The sequence below is a fragment of the Eurytemora carolleeae genome, unplaced genomic scaffold, assembly GCF_000591075.1.
Source record: "Eurytemora carolleeae unplaced genomic scaffold, Eaff_2.0 scaffold150, whole genome shotgun sequence".
Taxonomy (NCBI): Eukaryota; Metazoa; Arthropoda; class Copepoda; order Calanoida; family Temoridae; genus Eurytemora; species Eurytemora carolleeae.
The window spans coordinates 48,031-64,219 of NW_019396434.1; the positions used below are offsets into that span (position 1 = coordinate 48,031).

General features: G+C 31.0%; 2 protein-coding genes across 4 annotated transcripts in view; one reads left to right on the forward strand and one right to left on the reverse strand.

Annotated features, from left to right (window-relative positions):
* The first annotated feature begins 1,814 nt into the window (after positions 1-1,814).
* Positions 1,815-9,358, forward strand: LOC111703254 (glutamate-gated chloride channel alpha). Its single transcript, XM_023475147.1, has 9 exons — positions 1,815-2,078; positions 3,296-3,387; positions 4,610-4,698; positions 5,495-5,633; positions 6,029-6,232; positions 6,938-7,014; positions 7,273-7,368; positions 8,373-8,496; positions 9,233-9,358. Exons 1-9 carry the CDS (start codon positions 1,936-1,938, stop codon positions 9,325-9,327), a joined length of 1,059 nt encoding a protein of 352 aa, XP_023330915.1. The 5' UTR covers positions 1,815-1,935; the 3' UTR covers positions 9,328-9,358.
* Positions 9,359-12,965: 3,607 nt separating this feature from the next.
* The window catches only part of LOC111703247 (multiple C2 and transmembrane domain-containing protein), a 36,455-nt gene continuing 33,231 nt past the window's right edge, over positions 12,966-16,189 (reverse strand). For all 3 annotated transcript variants that reach the window (XM_023475137.1, XM_023475135.1, XM_023475136.1), the window contains 6 exons: positions 15,838-15,878; positions 15,530-15,607; positions 15,411-15,459; positions 15,109-15,214; positions 14,583-14,711; positions 12,966-13,318 (listed from right to left, as the gene is read on the reverse strand). In XM_023475137.1, coding sequence (XP_023330905.1) covers positions 13,243-13,318; positions 14,583-14,711; positions 15,109-15,214; positions 15,411-15,459; positions 15,530-15,607; positions 15,838-15,878 — 479 coding nt within the window. In that variant the 3' untranslated portion in view covers positions 12,966-13,242. The remainder of the gene's footprint in view (positions 13,319-14,582; positions 14,712-15,108; positions 15,215-15,410; positions 15,460-15,529; positions 15,608-15,837; positions 15,879-16,189) is intronic.

Sequence of the window (16,189 nt, forward strand, 5' to 3'; positions counted from 1 at the left end):
ACCCTGATGTTTTTGGAGGTAACTCAAAACGTATTGGCTGTTTAAATTTGTTGACTTTTCAAACTAACACATTCCCCTCACTTAAGGCTCAAAGCGGGGCTTTAATACCTACTGCCTGAGTTTTCATGCATACTGTCTGAATTCCTTATTTATCTTTACCTTTATATTTAGACCTACTTCCGGTCGTTGTATTTGTAAATATAATGACTTTATATAAAAATTTATCAAAAACAACTTGAAGGTAATTGAAAGAGGATAAAAAGTAAAATGTTAAACCTAAGCAAGGTGTGGGGGGGGGGGTTCACCTTTTTTCTATTTTTGAACTAGCACTCTCATTTTTAACAATCACCTTGAAATTTCTTTACTTTTAAGAAATAGTAAATGAAAGGTTTTTTTCAATTGTAAAAAAATAAACTAGTCCATAAATATTTTATTATTATTTTTATCTTCAGATCTAAAACTTAAATTTCTTAAAAACCCTTTAAATATGTTAAACTTGTATTTTGATCTCAATATTTGTCAAAAGCAAAATATTTATTTATTTTTATTTTACCGACTTTCTTTTGCCTTTTTTTATACCCCCTTGCACCCAAACCATCAACTTTAGTAGTTTAATTTGTTCAATCAGCTGAGGCAGAATTTAAGCCGCGGTTTAAATTTAAGTCAGGTCTCAAATATGGTTGGTTCCACTTAAATTGTATTAAATTTTTCAAGATTTAAGCCGGTGCTCAATTGAAACCGTTTTTTGGGGGATTTAAGACGCGGCTTAAATTCATTAAATTCGGACACGGCTCCTACAGGGTGTCCCAAAAAACATGGGAATTCAGTGACGAATTCGATATCGTCTTTGTTATGAATTAGCATTGTAACACCTAATTTCAAAAGCCATAATATTATTATGTCTGCTAGAGTTTATTTTATGAAAAGGATAAAAGACTTTAAATATGTGTCTATAATGTCTCCGCAAGATGAACAGTGAATACGGACAAGTTTACTCTGTTTGTATACTGCAATTTTCTTGTTTTACTAAGTACAACCTATTGCAGTCAAAACATAAACAAACAAAATGTGAACATAGCAGACGAAATTCTTACAGATTACAGCTTTCTCTGTAGGTATCACTATACTAAATCAAAGAATTATTTGAAAAGACGATATCGAATTCGTCACTGAATTCCCATGTTTTTTGGGACACCCTGTAGCTGTAAAGATTAAACTTTATGATTAAGAAGCTAATTAAATGAAACCAAATGTGTTAGTTATGATATAAAATCCAAAGAAAAGTCTCCAGTAAATGTAAACGTTTCCATCATACTCAAGGATATTCTACAGATACAAGAGATTGATCATCAATTTGATTTAAAGGAATAAATATTGTTGTAACTTTTTTATTCAGTTTTCTACAATGTAGCGCTTTCAATGATAAAACTATAAACACTTTAACATTTTGCATTCAAAACAATTTACTCACATATTGCATGGTTAACCCTGTATTTCTTTAACATAGTTTTTCGAGTTTTGAATTTTGTTTTTTTAAAATTTTCAAAAATGCTCTATAAACCTATATAAGAAGAATACAATAATAATAATAATAATAATATTCTTTTTATCTTGATGTATTTTTAAAAAGAATTACATATCTTTGTTTAATTCACATTTGACCTAAAAGGAGTTTTTGCCACAATTTCAAATTCCAATCTAAGGAAAATAATGATCATAACATATTTTTTTACTAAATGCATTTAGCAAGAGAAAATTATACAAATTTAAAAAAAATAATTCCATATCTATGTTAAAATAAAAGATAATTAACATTTGACCCCAAAGGAGTTTGTCTCACAATTTCAATTTCTAATCTAATTGGGTTATAGAGATTTTAAAAACCGACAAGAACTCAGTTCCTTTATAGCAATATTTGTGAACTAGTTCCTACTGATGATGAAATGGTATGATTACCGATTAAGCTACTTCAACCTGAAAACTACTAAATCCTCCAATGCTCTGTCTGAATCTGAAATTCAAAAGATTTGGATTCCTCATATTGTTTTCATTAATACAGAGAGTAATGAAGCTACAGTGTAAGTTCTCTTAACCCTATCCTTCTAACATAGGGGAAGGGGGGGGGGGACAAATCTTTACATATTATAGAAAAAGGACAGCTGGGCACGAAGCGCTCTGAAACGCTAGTTAAAATTATTGTTATAAGACAGCTGGGGACGAAGCGCCAAAAAACGCTAGTTAAAATTATAGTAATAAGACAGCTGGGCATGGAGCACCATAAAAAACGCTAGTTAAAATTATTGTAATAAGACAGCTGGGCACGATTCACAAAGCGCCATTGAAATTATATTTATAAGACAGCTGGGCACGAAGCGCCAAAAAACGCTAGTTAAAATTATAGTAATAAGACCGCTGGGCATGGAGCACCATAAAACGCTAGTTAAAATTATTGTAATAAAGCAGCTGGGCACGATTCACAAAACGCCATAAAACTCTAGTTGAAATTATTGTTAAAAGACAGCTGGGCACGAAGTACCATAAAACGCTAGTTAAAACTATTGTAATAAGACTGCTGGGCACGAAGCGCCCCAAAACCTTAGTTAAAATTATTGTTATACGACAGCTGGCCACCAAGCGCCCTAAAACGCTAGTTAAAATTATTGTAATAAGACTGCTGGGCATGAAGCGCCCTAAAACGCTAGTTAAAATTATTGTTATATGACAGCTGGCCACGAAGCTCCCTAAAACGCTAGTTAAAATTATCGTAATAAGACTGCTGGGCATGAAGCACCCTAAAACGCTAGTTAAAATTATTGTTATATGACAGCTGGGCACGAAGGGCCCTAAAACGCTAGTTAAAATTATTGTTATAAGACAGCCATGGGCACGAAGCGCCCTAAAACGCTAGTTAAAATTATTGTTATAGGACAGCTGGCCACGAAGCTCCCTAAAACGCTAGTTAAAATTATTGTAATAAGACAGCTGGGCACGAAGCGCCCTAAAATGCTAGTTAAAATTATTGTTATAGGACAGCTGGCCTCGAAGCTCCCTAAAACGCTAGTTAAAATTATTGTAATAAGACAGCTGGGCACGAAGCTCCCTAAAACGCTAGTTAAAATTATTGTTATAAGACAGCTGGGCACGAAGCTCCCTAAAACGCTAGTTAAAATTATTGTTATAAGACAGCTGGGCATGAAGCTCCATAAAATGCTAGTAAAAATTATTGTTATAAGACTGCTGGGCACAAAGCTCCCTAAAACCATAGTTAAAATTATTTGTAAAGAACTCTATTTAGTATAGGTAAAGGAACTGAGGTAACTGTGACTAGAGAGGGTAATTTTACAAGAAGTTCATCAGATGTTATGGAAGAAATCAACATATTTCAAGGTATGATACTTTTAATCAAACATTAAACAAAGTTTGAATAATAAAACTGGCAACGTCACTTTATATTCATATCGTCATTATATTCATTTAAAAATATCCTTTGTTTTCTTCCTTTGCTTTTTGGAGAATACTAATGCTGCATAAAATTTCAAAAACGCGCTTAAGTTTAACAGAATCTCAAAATGTTGAAAACACGTTATAATTACAATTTTAATGTAATAATTACAACTTTAACAGAATCTATATAATCTAATATCACAACTTTAATAGAATCTAATATAACTGTTATATAATCTTATACAACTGTTATATTATTTAATACAACTGTTAAATAATGTAATACAACTTGAATAGAATTTAAAATAACTTTATAGAATCTAATTCAACTTGAATGCAATTTAATACAATTTTGATAGAATTTAATTCAACAAAGAATCAATTACAACTTGATTAGACTCTAAATTAAAACTTGACAAGAATCTTATACAACTTGAATAGAAACAATCATGTCAATGGATATTATCTTACTTTAAATCTGATCACTTCTGGCCAGGTAGATCCATGCCAGGTAGCTGTCATCTCCGTCCGCCTCTCTCCTCCTTACATATACTTGAATTCGGCCTCTCCCCATCTGTATTATTCTCTCTTACCCAGAAGGAGCTGTACACTAGCTCCTTCGGGTCGACCAGCCTGTGACGGTACATCTGACATTCATTGGACTAGCTGTCAGGTAGACTGGTCTACCTGGTTAACCCACCTGTTTTGCTACATTCTAGGTAAGGTCGGTCAACCCTGCTGACCGGCTGTGAAGTATTTGTTGAGCCATGAGCTGAGCTGATTGGAGTCAAGCCAGTTGTTGCCATCCGGTAAACCTAGTTCCCCCTGGACGATGTCCCATGGTCGGTGAACCCTGTTCACCGACACTAGGTAAAGTAAGGTGGAGGACCAAAAGTCAAGAGAGGGTCTTTTCCCCTGTTCTGAAAGAGATCCTGCTAAAGGGAGGATGGTGGGAGCGCGAAAAAAACAGAGCTTATCTCTTCCCTCCTTTTGTAACAAAACTGTCATGGCGACTACCTTGATTTGATCGCAGCGCTCCTCAGAGTGCAGCGGTGGATTTAGTAACTGAAATGAGGTTATATATATGTTCCCATAGTATGAAGTAAGACAAGTAAAACAAAGTTCAAGGTCTCAACATCAATCATTATATTTTAATCATATTAAGGAAAGGAAAATATTCTTGAGTTTCAAGAAGTTTATACAAAAACATTTAAATGTGAATATGAACTTCAAATGTATCCTTTTGACACACAGGTAAAATTTGAATTATTCCACGGTGGAAAGCGATTATATGAATAAAATAAAGACGACTCTTAAAATTAAGTTTTAATTGTTAGCAAGCTTTTTTCAAATTACAAGTTTACAAGCAATTAAAGAGAAACTTTTTTAATTGATAGATTTTCTTTTCTCCATGTTTTTATGTATCCATGCTGTTTAATAGCTTATTATAAATCAGAATTAAAATCTAAAGTCGTCTTCATAGAATGAATATAATCGTAAACTACTGTATAATCGGAAAAGGAATGTGCGCTAAAATAAATCTTGAGTAAAGGAGCAAAATGAATGAAGAAACTTTGTAAAGATATGTGTAGAAAATCATTTCTCATAAAATATCGAAAATTCAAGCTGTTATCAGAACATTTTATTTGTTAAGCATAACTTCCGAAAGAATTTCGAATCTAATAAGTAATTGTTCAAAATTACTAACAAAATTATAAATATATCTCACAAACCTTTCATAGTAATATTCTGTTAAAAATTTCGAACAAATGTCCGTAATTACGAAATGCTAAATTCCAAGACTTCATTTTTAAATTTTTTTAATTCAAAAATCAAATGTGCTTTCCTCGGTCAACGCCGGTCACTTCAGCTAGTTTTTATTAAATATTTTATCTTATGTGAATTTGATGTTTGTTAAAACGTATAGCTTGAAAATCATCTAATTAGAGTCTTTGAATACCGCATTACTGGATGTTTAATGGGTTGTATGAGTTGTATGGGTCCCAATATGATAAATTTAGTTTTATATTGAAAACCTTTAATTCTCTAGAAATGTCAAGTTGTGATGATGGTCCGAGATTTAGAAAAGAGAGTTTTAATGATAACTCCAGATAGCATAATGATGGAAGGAGATACAGTACTAACACAGTATATTATTCTCTCGTGGAAACTAGATTATGTGAATCAAAGTATGCTCTTTTATATATATATATACATATATATATATAATGACCGGTCAAAGTTGAACATTTTTGCCCAGATGGGATTTTAGAAATCAACCCATCAATGTAAACAGATCAAAAAGTCCGCGAAATTTTTGGTTTTATGATATGTGAAGAAAAAAGGCGATTTGAAAGATTGCTACAGTAAATTGCTTTTAAAATACCAGTCTCTTAAAAAGAAAAAAATTAAATTTTACAATAACAAACAAATTATGTATATTGAATAATTGTTTTCAAAAGTATATTCGTCATAAAAAAACTTATCAGTTCATGAATCTTTTATTTTTTCATAATTTATTTATAGCGTCCAAAACTCAGCAACTCACTGTTTTCTAAAAATTATAATTTTTTCCTTTTTAAAGCGTCTCCAACGGATGGAATCACTGTTGGTATTTTGCTAAAGAGAAGAATAATCAATGAGATCCTGACAACCTTCCTTCCTTCCTTTCTTCTTATCGTTATTGTTTACACAACTAACTTCTTCAAACCCTTCTTCTTTGAAGCTTTGGTTACGGTCAACCTAACAGCACTGCTTGTGCTAACTACATTGTTCATCAGTGTTTCAGGTAAGTGTCTTCTACAGTGATAATCATAAAACTCAGGAATTGGAAGTCGACTTTTAGATTCAAGTTATGATAAATAGTCTTGTGATTATGAAACACAACAATTGTCTGAAACATACAACTGTGCTTAATAAATGTTTAATAAGTTATTAATAAACTATTTGCATAGTTACTCCATGCCCTTTAGTATTTTTTAATGTCGTCTTCCTTTTCTACAGTTTTCTGGTAATTACTTTAGATACACTGTAAATATGAGGCATTGAATCTATACCAAACATCTGATTGCATTTTTTGTAAATAATAATCAACAATGCTGGTTATTTTGTTGATTTCAACAAAATTTATCAATGTAATTGCTACCAATAGCATTATTTTTAAAAGCTGAAATTGAATAAAATATCAAAGTAAGGATTTAAACATATCAACCTATAATAGTTGAGATTCGATAAGTTGCTTCTTTTGTCCGCGCCAAGCATTATCAAAGTGGGGCGCTGCGCAGCGCTTGGCATTTATGTTTTTAATTGTTTTTGATTGCAATAAAAAATAAACGTAAATAGTTTCAGTTGATTATAATAAAAAAAAATAGAAAATATGATAATGAATTAGTTATTTGGTTTTGATGGCCATTTCCCTCCATCTAATAATTATGAATAAATAATACAAATCAAGAATCTTATTTTTGTATAATATAAATAAATTATTTAAAAGGTTCTCTGCCTCCTACAGCATATGTAAAAATGATTGACATTTGGCTCATTTTTGCGCAGATGATTCCATTTTTTGAGGTAACTTAAAATGTTGAAAATTACTATAGACATAATTTCAAGCATCAATTTACAAAGTTACTCTTCAAACCTTTGTCTGACCATGGATGAATGTTACATCCTTCTTTTTCTCTTGAAAACTTATTATTTTCTATAGTGGCTTCTCCAAAAAAAGTGACTTCCTTAATGTAGTTCAGAAAGGGTGCTTAGGGTACAACGAAAACTCCACTGTATAAATAGAGGGTTACTTGAAATTACGTCTACAGCCTCTTTAAACAGGTTCTTCTGCACACATATATGGACAGCAAAAGAAAAGAACAGGAAGTTAATCATCATGGATCAAGACGAAGAGTTAAACCAAAATCACCAATAATGGTAATCTTCACCGGTCGTCGGCGTTTATTTCAATTAATTGAAGACGACTTTTGTATTTAAGTTTTGATCTCTTTAACAAGCTTTTCCAAATTACAAGCTTATACAATCACATGTTTGATGTCCAAATATGACAAATGATACATCAATAGAATGCTCTTGTGCTCTACTTTAAGAATCTGCAAAAAAAAATTTGCAAATTTGCAAAAATTCAATTTTTTATCGCAAAATCCAGTTATATAGTAAAAATGTTTGCAAAAAAAAAATTTGTCCAAAAAATGAAAAATTTTACATTTTTATAAATCCCTTGACCATGCCATTTCAAATATGCAAAAATATTTGCAAAATTTTAAACAACCTGATTTTTAATCAAGAAAAACTAAAAATGAGCAAATTTCCTTTGACAGGTTGATTGCAAAAAATTTGCAGCTTTTTTTCGCAAAACTTGTGCAATTCGTTTCCTTATGTCAAAGGCTTTCCAAAAAGCTGAATTTTATCCAAATCTGACAAGTGGAAGTGGGTCAAAACAAAGATTTAGCAGTCAATTCAAGACAGTGTGCCTGAGGACTCAGGCAGTTAGTATTAAAGCCCGGTTTTAGGCCTAAAGGGAGGGCTTTGGGTATGTAGGAAAATTCAGAAAATTTCAACAGCCTCAGACCAATACTTTTTGAGTTATGTAAAAAAAAACTACAGGGGGGGTCAAATTGACCCCCCCCCCTAGCAGGAATAGGGTTAAACATTTAAACAAAGAGAAACTCTGAATTCTCGTTGTTTACTAGTAAAGTTACTTGTAATGTGGAAAAAGCTTGATAAAATCAAAACTAGAAAAGTCCTCTTCATTGTATTGATATGAACCCCGACCGCTTTACATTCTGAAAATCATGAACACAAAAAACCCAAGGTATGCTTGGATTAATAAAGGAAAGGCTGCAAATCTGCTTAAAACTAAATTTTTAACCAAAAAAAAGAAAAATAAACAAATTAAATTAAAACTAATTATTTTCAAGACCAGTAGAATGTACGAGAGAAGTTTAATGGCAAGAAATGAGGAAGTGGAGGTGAATGCCCGAAAAAGGTTCTATGCTTCTCTATATGATGATGAATTCCATATAAGGCTTGGTGAAATAACAGGTAGAAAACAACTCGAATTTTGGGGTAGAAAGAGTGGACAATGTAGAAAACAAAACGAAAGTAGGGGTAGGCACATCAGAAAACAACCCGGAAGTAGGGATGGGCACATCAAAAAACAAACCGGAAGTAGGGGTGGGCACATCAGAAAATAAACCGTAAGTAAAGGTTGACAAGTAGAAAACAAACCGGGTGTAGGGGTGGACTGTGGACACAGTAGAAATAAAAATAGAAGTAGGGGTGCGCACAGTATAAATAAACCAGAAGTAGGGGTGGGCGTAAAGGTGGGCACAGTTGAAATAAAACAGAAGTAGGGGTGGGCACAGTAGAAATAAACCAGAAGTCTGGGTGGGCACAGTAGAAATAAACCTGAAGTTGGGGTGGGCACAGTAGAAATAAAACAGAAGAAGGGGTTGGCACAGTAGAAATAAACCAGAAGAAGGGGTGGGAACAGTAGAAATAATCCAGAAGAAGGGGTGGGCACAGTAGAAATATAGCAGGATTTAGGGGTGGGCACAATAGATATAAACCAGAAGTAGGGGTGGGCACATTTGGTTTTTTAATCTTGTCGATTCCCGATCATTTAAAAAAGCTTCTGAACATTAATTTAATTATAATATGCTTTTGCGCAAGTATTAAAACGATCTAAAAAGATACAATAATTTTTGAGCTTTAAACTTTTTACAGTTTTTAAAGTTAGATTTTTATATAAACAAAAAAAAATGATATTTTTGTTTAGCAAAGATATGTTTACCAGTGTTCATTTTCATATTTTCCCTGGTTTACTGGACTTATGGATTATCTTACTATTTTTCCAACGGATATTATCTATAGAATATTATAAAATAAATGCTTGTTTATTTTTTTTTAAAAGTGTCAAAAATACGAGAACTTTTGTAAAAATAAAGATGTCGCTTTCTCGTTTAATCTTTATTTGACGAATAAAATGTTAACTTCATTAAATGACATTTTAGACTTTAAAAACAGTAAAGAAGAATTTAAAGAAAAAGTAGGGTAACATATTAAAGAAAATATAAATGAATATTGCAGAATACAGAGTTTGAAATAATATATAATTGAATAGTGCAGAATACAGAGTTTGAAATATAATATATAATTGAATAGTGCAGAATACAGTGTTTGAAAGAATATATAAATGAATAGCACAGAATACAGAGTTTGAAATATAATATGTAAATGAATAGTGCAGAATACAGAGTTTGAAAGAATATATGAATGAATAGTGCAGAATACAGAGTTTGAAAGAATATTTAAATGAATAGTGCAGAATACAGAGTTTGAAAGAATATTTAAATAAATAGTGCAAAATACAGAGTTTGAAAGAATATATAAATAAATAGTGTAGATAGAATACAGAGTTTGAAATAATATATAAATGAATAGTACAGAATACAGAGTTTGAAAGAATATATAAATGAATAGTGCAGAATACAGAGTTTGAAAGAATATTTAAATGAATAGTGCAGAATACAGAGTTTGAAATAATATATAAATGAATAGTGCAGAATACAGAGTTTTAAATATAATATATAATTGAATAGTGCAGAATACAGAGTTTGAAAGAATATTTAAATGAAAAGTGCAGAATACAGAGTTTGAAATATAATATATAAATCAATAGTGCAGAATATGGCCAGAATAAGACAACGTCAATATGGCTGTCAAAGTTTTCGTGGATATTCAAATGAAAAAATTTAAAAAGGTTTATGGCCAGTCGAAATTGATAAATTTTGCCAAAAAATGTTGATTTAAAATTTTTTTGGAAATCCACTAATGCCGAAATCTCCATGACATTTTTTGCTTTTGTTTAATGTAGAAGATAAAAGATAAATTATAGATTATTACTTGAATTTAAGATTATGAAAAACAAAAATATCGAAAGGTGTAATTTAAAGAGAGAGATCTAGAACAATCAAACATGTTGAACATGCACTGGCCTGAGAAATAATACCTGAGGCAGAATTTGAAGAATTTGAGCCGCGGCTTAAATTTGAGACGCGGATCAATTATGATTGGTTCCACTTAAAATTGTTTTCAATATTTCAAGATTTAAGACGGCGCTCAATTGAAACCGGTTTTTGGCGGATTTTAGACGCGGCTCAAATTCATCAAATTTGGACTATTGACGCAAAATAACGAGATAATCTTTATTTGGAGCAAAGAAGATGATCACAATGTATAGTAAAATGTAAACATGATAAAAGTATTGATAAGAACATGATTTTTTAAACAGTAAAATTACAACATTAAAATTATAAGATTTAAAGGAACTGTTTTCGACATAAGTTCAAGTCACTTAAAATCCCAATTCCCTAAGTAAAAATTATGAAAAATGTTTTTTCCTTTCTATTTAACAATTGATAATGGATTCTCTTTTTAAAAATGGATTTAAAAACGTCGATATCTTCCGTATTCCTGTTTAGAATGGGTTAAAGGGTACCGTTGAAAATTGGGCATGACGGCTCTTTGCTTCGGGGATCACTTGAAATTACGTTTACAGTCCCTTTAAGTAATGATTTAATCTGATTCTATCCCACTCAACACAGTGGACAGATTTCATTAATAACCCATTTTACCGCCCTTGAGACATTTTTGTAAAATAACCACCCGTCCTGTGAAGTTTTTCGGGGGAAAAATTCGCGCATTTTCATCTCAAAAGACGAACAAATTGTGTAAAATTATTTTTTCGGTAAATTAAAAATTTTACTTAATTCCACGGGTTCCCTTGACCAATTTTATCTTGGGAATCCTTGGTAAAGTAAATTTTCCTTATCTTCCCTTATAAAGTAGTTTTGTAAATAATTATTACGACCCGAGAGGCAACATAGCACTCAAGCTTAAGAAATAAGAGTTTATTACCTAACAAAATTCACTCCTTTTCCTTCAGAAAGAATTAGACCATTATATTTGTTGTATTAAATAACTTTAATTTGAATATTTTAGATCTATTAAAAAAGCTAAGTATTGATAAATTGTACTTTAAAAATAATGAAACATACAAATTTTTCGACGAACAATTTTAACAATATATGCTTTAAACAAACATTGAAATGTGCGAATATAATTGAATAGATTTGAGCAAACATAATTAGTTAAGTGCTAGTTAATTAAGATTTATGGATAAAAATACTTTAACAATAATAATAAAGCAATTTAAGTGTCAAAAATATACTTACAAGGACGTTAAGTGCCATAAACGATGTATTACAGCCATCTTTAATTAGTTACAACAGAAAACAGTGTAGATATTTTTCCTAATTGTATCTTGTATAAAATAATAAATTGCGCACATGTTATGTACAAGCTAACCTTTACAACTAAATTACATGTAAAAACGCCGGAAAGACTTTAATCTAGAATCAAAAATCAACCTATTTGGCAAGTTCTTTTTCTCAGCCAAATTGGATAGATGAAGAAAATAAATTTAATTTTTAAAGACAAACCTAAAAAGATTACAATAAATTGATTTAGATTTAAAGACAATTAAGTTTTTTTTTCAAAATTGAAAACTTTTTAGGGCAACTGGAAAATTAAATTTCAGACCTAGGTTTGATCTAACGTTAGTCTGAGACAAACATGATACTACAATACAAGAGTCGAAAATAAAATTATCATTAATTGACAACCATCGGAGATTCCTTTGTCCGGAAACCAAATTTTTTCCCATAGAAGTCAATCCTCTCAACTTTGTATTTATACATAAGTGGGATGAAATATACTTGTGAATCTGAAGTGTCAGATTAAATAATTATTTTCTTAATCTAATCGTTGAGTTTCTGATAAAAATGCTTCGACAAACAAGGTTTCCCTGAAAAGTGGTCTCCGATGACATTGTTCAAATGATAATAATTTCTTTCATCACTCCTACTGCACTACTATACTAAAATTGGCAAAATTAATTGAAAACAAATTGAAATGCATGGCTTTATATAATTGACTGGCAAAGCTTTAATCTGAATGTATGATGAACTAGAGAAAAATTTTAACTTTATCCAAATAAAATGTAAATTATTTGACATTGCGCGTTTTCAAAAGATTTGAATTTAAATTGTGCAGTGTACACGAAAACGTTTTATTCAATAAGTTGATTTTCAAGCTTTTAGTAAAACTATATATTAATGATATTTTAAAATATACGCATAAGATTGCCTTGATATCCTCGTTATATTTTAAAGTTTGATCAGTTTCATTTTAAAAGATTGGAAAGTCTAATGAAAGGGTTCTTGCTGTTAATGGAAAAGTAATATGCAGATATGTCAACATATGTAAAGTAGTGATTATAAGGTTGATAATAATTAAAAGGGGGGGGGGGGTATAGGGTTTTACATCATATATCTTATTTACCCGTGTAAAAACTGCAAAAAAAAATAAGTTTTTTCCTTTTCAATTTTACAAAATTATTGGAAGATTTCCTTTGAAATATATTTTTATTTTAATGCAACAAGATGAAGTTTGATCTTTAAATATTTGAATAGAAATTATATTTTTATTATTCTGGTCAAGCTTGTCAACAATATTTTCTCATTTCAGCAGCAGCTGCTATAACGTATTTATAAAATTTAATGATTTTGAAAGATAAGTAACAATTCCTCTTGGATAAAAGTAGTTTTAAAGATATAAATATTTACTAATGAATAAATTACTAGATATATATGTTGAAGTTTATAGCAATGATTAATATCAGAAAATTGTTTCACAACCATATTGAAAATGTGGTTCAGTCTCCCTTTAGGACTGTTTGTGTTTTTTCTTCACGGTGGACTTTTTCCCCGTCTCCTGTGTATCTGGCAGCAAACGAAGCTCCCTAAACAAGTTTTTACAATTTAAAATGTTCATGTCTAGGACTACAAAAAATATTATTGAGTTAGTGGGGTAAAATAAAAAACCCAAGCCTTTGCAACACTTCCAAGTTGGCCCAATCTTAAAAATGAGTGTAAATTTTTTTTAACTGGCCTCCTCAAAACAAAGCAATTCACAATTTTGCAGTTTTCTGTCATCTGATTTTGATAAAATCTTAGAATTACATAGAAACAAAGCATAAACACATATAATTTTTTTTCTACTTTGCGTGCAGTATGGAAGTTACATTGAATGTCACTTCTCATATTTCGAATAAGTTTGATTTATTTTCAAGAAAAGAAAAAAGTTTTCATTTTCCATAAATATAATCTGAACTTGTTTTCGCCTATTAGTGGCAATAATTGTGACCTTCAGTGGAGTGTCGCTTTAATTGTGACCTTCAGTGGAGTGTCGCTTGAATTTTGACCTTCAGTGGAGTGTCGCTTGAAATTCCGTTTAAAGAATAAATTGTGGGTTAAAATCGAAAACATTTAGAACTTCCTAAAATGGTGTCAGAAATAATAAACAAAATGTTAGGTATTACGCATGAAAGTTAATTTTCCTTTCATTCTGTTTCAAATTTCGAACAAATTCTTCCTTTATTGAAATGCTTTTGGTGGTTTCAGTTTTTTATTAAAAAAATGATAGAAGTTCGGAATACAGTCTGGTCTCCCCTTCCTCTGATACGGTAAACTGTTGAACAGACAGAGTATTGTTAGAATTAAAGGGAGTGTTCGCGGAAAAATATGAGTAAAGGCTGATATCAAATTGAATTTGATTTATATCGCTACTATTTTTTATTTATCTGATGCTTTTATATAAGGAGAATATGGTTAAAAAATACACAAGAGCGTGGCGTCCATATAAATTCACAGAGTAACATTATTCCACTCGATCGTAAATAATTCAATTAGATTTTAGATTAGTCATTCAGATAATAGAACCTAAAAATGTCGATTTAAATTCGATGCATTCGTAAATAATTGATATTTAAAAATATATATTTTTTATATATATTCAATGTACTTTAATACTTAAAAGAACGATTATTTGACCGTCAGGTGTCTTTGCTTTCGATCAGGCCAAAAAATCGTCATTTAAAGTACATCGTATATTAGATAAATAAACGTGCGCAGTGTACAATTCACACAATTTTTGCGTCAAATACACATAAAATTGCTTGAATATTGTTTTCTTTTTCACAATTTTTTTGGTCTCACTGTACATACCTGGCATCCAATAGATCCTCGTCACTAGGTACTCTTGACAGGAAATCCATTAGCTCATTGTTAGTAACTGTATCAGGACGAACTAACTTCTTACCGAACTTATTCACTCCCCACACCATGATTAATACCCTGAATAGTATAGATTAGTGATAAGATTTACTAACATATCTTTGATAGTGACTGTATCAGGACGAAATAAATTCTTATCGAACTAATTTACTCCCCACACCACGATTAACTGAGTGGAATAAAGTAGAGTACACCAAGTACCTGGAGTGGAATAAAGTAGAGTACACCAAGTACCTGAGTGGAATAAAGTAGAGTAAACCAAGTACGTGGGTGGAATAAAGTAGAGTAAACCAAGTACCTGAGTGGAATAAAGTAGAGTACACCAAGTACCTGAGTGGAATAAAGTAGAGTACACCAAGTACCTGAGTGGAATAAAGTAGAGTAAACCAAGTACCTGAGTGGAATAAAGTAGAGTAACCAAGTACCTGAGTGGAATAAAGTAGAGTACACCAAGTACCTGAGTGGAATAAAGTAGAGTACAACTGCAATGATGGAGAATATGATGACAGCAAGCCAAGATAAGAAAGGAACAGAAAAGTTAAAAGTATTTTTAACTCCCTCAGCTGTTTAAATAAATATTTAATGAAATATCATCAAAAATTATAATTTTTAAATGGCAGGAATCTTATAACAGTCTGTTTGAAATTTCGACAATTCCTTCTAAATCCGTTCCAAGCAAGGTTGTATTATAAGGTTGCTTACGTCATATGCGGATTCTATGGATTTATGCTAAGGATTAATTGTTATAAATAAACATGCCTAGAGAAGCAACATATCCCAGTGCATTTTGAACCATTGCAGTAACGTCCTGGGAAAATAAAATTTAAAAAAATTTAAATTTTTTAAAAAAATTGATTTGATTTTTAAAATTTTTTCACCTGAATTGCTTGAAGCTTCTCTTTTAGAGATTTTTTCTCCTCTTTGTCTTCATCTTTCTCATCCATCTCATCATCATCCTAGTTCATCATCATCATCATCATCATCATCATCATCATCATCATCATCATCATCATCATCATCATCATCATCATCATCATCATCATCATCATCAGTTGAATTAATATGAAAACTAAGCTTGCTCTTAAACATTTCAAATAAGACAAATATTTCTCTCTGTACAGGAAATGAGTTGTCACATTTTCCCAAAATGAAAATATTTTCTATTGGACAAAATATATTTACTTACCTCGGAAAGATATTGTTCCTCTCTTTCTAAATGTTTTGGATCTAAATGCATTCAAGATTGAAAATGTTTTGTTAAGAATAATAAAATAATTCTGTGAGGACCGTAATTGTGCAAAAATAAACTTTGATAATAAAAGATAAAGATAAAGAAGAAAATCGTCAATCATTCCCCCCCCCCCCCACGACAGCTTTAGAAAGCAACATGGCCGAAAGGAAATGAGTTTTTTCACACACTCATTTTTTTGCAACCTGGTGATGTAAACCTTTGATAATTTAAACTTAGACTTATTGATCTAATATAGTTCATACAGTAGATAAATAAATTCTTATCCCACATGTCCTAACCAATTATT

Coding starts and splice junctions, on each gene's coding strand:
- LOC111703254 (XM_023475147.1), top strand. CDS start 1,936: ATGATGAAATGGTATGATTACCGATTAAGCTACTTCAACCTGAAAACT. Junction 4,699..5,494: donor TGTATCCTTTTGACACACAG/GTAAAATTTGAA, acceptor TTAATTCTCTAG/AAATGTCAAGTTGTGATGAT. Junction 7,369..8,372: donor AACCAAAATCACCAATAATG/GTAATCTTCACC, acceptor ATTATTTTCAAG/ACCAGTAGAATGTACGAGAG.